The sequence below is a fragment of the Contarinia nasturtii genome, unplaced genomic scaffold, assembly GCF_009176525.2.
Source record: "Contarinia nasturtii isolate CC-2019 unplaced genomic scaffold, AAFC_CNas_1.1 Cnas_scaffold_2846, whole genome shotgun sequence".
Lineage (NCBI taxonomy): Eukaryota > Metazoa > Arthropoda > Insecta > Diptera > Cecidomyiidae > Contarinia > Contarinia nasturtii.
Window position 1 is genome coordinate 1 of NW_022200163.1, and position 4,848 is coordinate 4,848.

At 35.2% G+C, this 4,848-nt stretch overlaps 2 protein-coding genes across 2 annotated transcripts; both read left to right on the forward strand.

Annotated features, from left to right (window-relative positions):
* Nucleotides 1-730: 730 nt before the first annotated feature.
* Nucleotides 731-2,852, forward strand: LOC116349261 (transcriptional repressor CTCFL-like). Its single transcript, XM_031780613.1, has 4 exons — nt 731-1,151; nt 1,297-1,495; nt 1,606-2,117; nt 2,183-2,852. The coding sequence occupies exons 2-4, from the start codon at nt 1,308-1,310 to the stop codon at nt 2,737-2,739; spliced, it is 1,257 nt and encodes a 418-aa protein (XP_031636473.1). The 5' UTR covers nt 731-1,151; nt 1,297-1,307; the 3' UTR covers nt 2,740-2,852.
* Nucleotides 2,853-3,227: 375 nt separating this feature from the next.
* Nucleotides 3,228-4,838, forward strand: LOC116349260. Its single transcript, XM_031780612.1, has 4 exons — nt 3,228-3,488; nt 3,569-3,917; nt 3,977-4,465; nt 4,529-4,838. The coding sequence occupies exons 1-4, from the start codon at nt 3,267-3,269 to the stop codon at nt 4,753-4,755; spliced, it is 1,287 nt and encodes a 428-aa protein (XP_031636472.1). The 5' UTR covers nt 3,228-3,266; the 3' UTR covers nt 4,756-4,838.
* Nucleotides 4,839-4,848: the final 10 nt, after the last annotated feature.

Here is a 4,848-nt window from a genome sequence, read left to right on the forward strand (position 1 = left end):
TGGCAACAAAGGAAACAAACTGATCTACAAATGTGATCAATGCAATTATAAAACTAATATTAAACGTTATTTAAATAGTCATATAGCGATGCATAAAAAGAAGCCATTTAGTTGTGAAAGATGCAGAAGGAATTTCGCAGACCAAGATCTTCTCGACATTCACATGAAAAAGGTTCACGGGAACCGATGTAAAAAGTGCAACAGAAAATATGAAGACAAATCAGTTTTGAATGAGCATGAAGCGCATTGCAATTTAAGACTGTATGAATGTTATCTATGCAGATATAGTCATCGAGTCATAACTTGTTTGAAGACGCATATGAGAATACACACTGGTGATAGACCTTTCAAGTGTCAATATTGTAATGCTGCTTTTTCACAGAAAGTAGCTCTGAAGCGGCACCAAGAAAGTATTCATAAATGAAAGATTTATTTCTACGTGTTTCTACGATTTTTGTGCTCAACGAAATTATTCAATTTTTTAGTGGTGAAACCTTTGTTGAATGACCCTCATTCGAATCATTCTCTAGAACAGACTTAATGTTGGGGATATCCCATTTACATTGTCCAATAGCGAAATTAGAAAAGATCAGAACAGTGTAAAAAAATGGAATTCATTCAAATAAACCAAACCTTAGAGGATAACAATAAACATATTGCTCTTTGAATGTATGCCCGATGCATACGGACACAAAAAAATGTATGAAAAAAATATGACAACAAAATGTGTCTGTGTGAATTTCACACTGTGAAGGTACTCCGTTCACATGCAAATTATTCTCCATTCCCTTGCTGTTGTGTGTATTGATCTCTCGTTTCTTAAGTGTGCGTTCGCTATTAAGACCCATTATCTTTATGCCAAGATGTGTGAATGTGTGCGTTCATACTAATTATGACATTTCTTCTGTTAGTGTGTTTGTTGTATTCATTTGTCCAGCTGTTGAAACGTCAAAAACACCGCTCACTCATTAGCCATCACACATTTGAATCAACAAGTTGTTTCATAAAAAAAAGTTTATATATTTGAAAATAGTGCGATTAATCAACAAGAGATATAAATAAAAAGGCGCCAAACAAAAATTGACAGTGAAAAATTCGAAAGTTCTGAACAAATCCGTTGGATTTACTGCGTGTGTGTCAATTGAAGAAAGGTAATTAGTAACAATGAAGTTTTTTTCTTGGAAGTGATACGAACATATTCAATAGAAAAAGCTGTTTACACAGAAAATGAGCTCATGGTTCTCTTTAAAACAAGAGCATCAATTTAGTCAGTCAATAACCGTCCACATTTTTCAGTTCAATCAACGATGTCTAGTTTTATGAACACAATAGTGCCACCAAAGCGAGACTGGATGGATTTAATAACCGAGATGCTTTGGAGCATTGAACGAGAGGCAAAGTTCACATTGAGAGGCCTTAGCGATGATTTCAAACAATCGGGACTGTCATTCGACGTGGATTTTCGTAATCATTTCTTGCAAATTATTCTGAAAAGGTAGGAAATTTTCGGCGTTCCGTTTGCTCTTCTTTATTTGGTGTATTTTTTTATTATTTCTCAGTATAATCACTCTCGATTTACTTAAAATATTCATTTTTCTTTTGCAGAGTTTCAAAAACATACGATCAATTTATAATGAATTTGGAATTTGAAGAGTTGAGAACTGGATTCGACGAGAGTGCGATGGATGGAAGAGTGTTTTCTATTGATCAACTACAAATGACAAATAGACCATATGTGGCAGAGAAACGAAAGACCCCAGATGAGTCTGACGTCAATGAACAGACATTTTTGATCAAAAGGCCCAGGGTAGACGAGGGAGTAAAGATGAATGAAGAATATAAAAGTCATTCGGAATCGGAAGAATTCGGTAGTGAGCCAGATGAAGACGATGCTATCGTTGAATCGAATATTGCGAATGTGGATGACGATGAAGAATGCACTCCAACAATGTTACAATCCACTATACACACCGAGAGGGATGTGACTAATGAACAAGCGAAAACAGTGTCTCGAAAAGGAGAAGATCACCGATTGATTCAAGTCGCAACTAATGCGGCATCAAAGTCGATAGTCGGAACGGAATCAGAAGTGCCCATTGATGTTGATAAAATTGCAGGTAGTTTTAGGAAAAATGGATCGGTTGAACTTCTTCACTATATCTTTCATTAAATTTATTTACAGATGCTGTGCCACAAACATCAAAATTTCCATCGAATACGAAGAGTAAAGGAGTTACCCGTACCAATCCAACAATCGAAAGAGAAGTAAAGACCAACGACCATCAACCCAAATTACCACTTGCTCTGCGTCCGGCACCGGCTTCAGTTAAGGAAATACGGTCACGAGAACTCAAAAACACGGACACCGAAATCGATTTGAGTACAACTAAATCAGCATCCACCGATGACAATACATCGAAAGGTGCATCGAATGAAAAATCAATTAAGAGACGACCGCCAAAAAAATTGTTTCGCATCAGTAGCAACAAAGAAAATCGACCGATGCATAAATGTAATCAATGCGATTATCAAAGTGAATATCTAAGTAATCTAAAAAGACATATGGGATCGCACGAAGAAAAGCCATTCCGTTGCAGTAGATGTACAATGTTCTTTGCCGATCAAGACCTTCTCGATATGCATATGAAATGCCACGAAAATCGATGTATAAAATGTCGAAAGCGATTCAGCAAATCGGAGGCATGCAAAGAACATGAAAAGCGATGCATCAAACAGTAATATGAATGGCATCCAAAAACCAATGTCTGCATTCATGTTTATAAAAACTTATTATTTGAATTCTTTAGCATGTATATCGGCGGCACAGAGCTGATACTTTGTATTGTAACAGACACAGAAAATAAAATAAATGTTATCAATGGAACGTTTTATTTGTATCAATCTTGATAAGGAAAGAAGCGTGTTTGCTGTTGAATTCTGTTTTGAATTAAGGTTTGGTTGATTTTTTGATAAATTAGATTATTTATTTACTTGTTATCAATGTCTTTGGCAAAAAATATGGGAGTCCAAATCACTCTTACTGCTTTCATTCAGATTAGATAATATAAGGAAGTGTCATGAATACAATTATTGAATGAGAATAAACAAACGGGTTCTTATCTACGACGTTATCAGTTATCACACAATAAATTTGTACATTTTGCTTCAATTGAATTTTCATTACAGCTTAAATGACCAACATATTTCAGTTAATCAATAAAATCGAATAGTTCAGTTGGTGGTCGCTTTCAGCAGTCGCTAGAAATATGTCAGGAAATACAGTTGAATCATGTGTTCCAAAGTGGCTTCACGTTAAATTTTTGGAAGAACACCTACAAAATTATTATAAAAATGATGGCGTAAAATTGATTACTTTCCATGTAAAACCATTCTCCGCCAAAGAAAATGGTTTTACCAGTTCAATGTATCGCGTCAAAGTGACGTTGGACATTCCTGGCAAGGGAGTTGGCGAAGTCAAGGGAGTTAAAGTGAGTTTTCTCATGGAAATTTTGATTTTTTTGAAGAATATTTTTTCTTCATTGAGGAAATTTTCGTTCATCAAAAACAGACCTTAGACTTGATTGTGAAAGAGGCCATAGGTGATGCTGAATTTTTACAACAATATGATGTGTACAAAAAAGAGCTTTTGTTTTATGAGCAAATCATTCCAAAAATGAATGAAAAACTGAAATTACTCAACGAAACGGATATGTTTCCCGAAGTGTATGGGGCATGTAAATCACGGAATATTATAATTTTGGAAGATTTATCAGTGAAAGGGTATCAAGTATTGCCAGTAATACGTGGATACAATGTTTTGGAAACGAAATCGATTTTAAGAAAATTGGCTTTATTTCATGCGATTTGTGCGGTATTGCAAGAGGAACGATCGGACATATTTTCGATTTGTAAACTAGGTGAGTGCCTTTGAAAGCTTGTTGTTCCTTGCGAGTCTCTTAATTTTTGTCATCTGTAGGTCATTTGAGTCGTGGTGCTAATGGATTCAATAATTTTTACGTTGGAACTTTCGAAACTGTCATTGAGGTCTTATCTGAATGGCCTGAATTTGATGTGTATACGAACAAATTGCGTCGCATTGGCGATCAAGTTATAGAACGAGGCTATCAAACGTACGATATGAATCCGGAACATTTTAATACACTGAATCATGGTGATCTTTGGTGTCCAAATGTAATGCTGAAAATGACAAACGGGACTGAAGAGCATCCTTTTGAAAATGTTAACTTGATTGATTTTCAATTCTCTTATTGGGGATCACCAACAACGGATCTGCATTACTTTATGAATACGTCGATTGATGGAAATCATCGTCCTGAACGATTTTATGAATTGATCCGTGGTTATCATGAACATTTGACCGAGTTTTTGAAACAATTGAATTACCACAAACACATTCCAACTTGGACTGAATTTTATAAACAATATCAGGATAGACGATTTTTTGGTAGGACGAGTGTATTCGAAAGGTCGATGTTGTTTAATTCAAATGTGCCATTTCTTGTTACAGGTTTCATTGTGTCCTGTTTGCTACAGCCGATGGAAATAAATAACCATTTAAACTTTGAATTCAAAGATTTTTGTATGAATGACGCAAATGGAGCGAAAGCAAGACGAAGTCTGTATGAAGGGGAACAAATTCGAGCAAATCTTCGAAAACTCATTCCATATTATGATCAAATGGGAACTTTTGAACTAAATTTTGATCTAGGGGGAAAGAACAAGCCAAAAAGCTAAAAAAATACGATTCAATACACAAAATAAATGTCAATACGTGTAAATACGTGTAAATACTTGTCAATACTGGAAATGAATGTAAATACCGGTAAA

What these genes read in the sequence shown, in the direction of transcription:
- LOC116349260 (XM_031780612.1), top strand. Translation starts at nt 3,267, where the DNA reads ATGTCAGGAAATACAGTTGAATCATGTGTTCCAAAGTGGCTTCACGTT. An exon ending in GCGAAGTCAAGGGAGTTAAA is followed by an intron (nt 3,489 to 3,568) that starts GTGAGTTTTCTC and finishes CATCAAAAACAG; the next exon opens with ACCTTAGACTTGATTGTGAA. An exon ending in TCAGGATAGACGATTTTTTG is followed by an intron (nt 4,466 to 4,528) that starts GTAGGACGAGTG and finishes TTCTTGTTACAG; the next exon opens with GTTTCATTGTGTCCTGTTTG.
- LOC116349261 (XM_031780613.1), top strand. Translation starts at nt 1,308, where the DNA reads ATGTCTAGTTTTATGAACACAATAGTGCCACCAAAGCGAGACTGGATG. An exon ending in TTGCAAATTATTCTGAAAAG is followed by an intron (nt 1,496 to 1,605) that starts GTAGGAAATTTT and finishes TTTCTTTTGCAG; the next exon opens with AGTTTCAAAAACATACGATC. An exon ending in TGATGTTGATAAAATTGCAG is followed by an intron (nt 2,118 to 2,182) that starts GTAGTTTTAGGA and finishes ATTTATTTACAG; the next exon opens with ATGCTGTGCCACAAACATCA.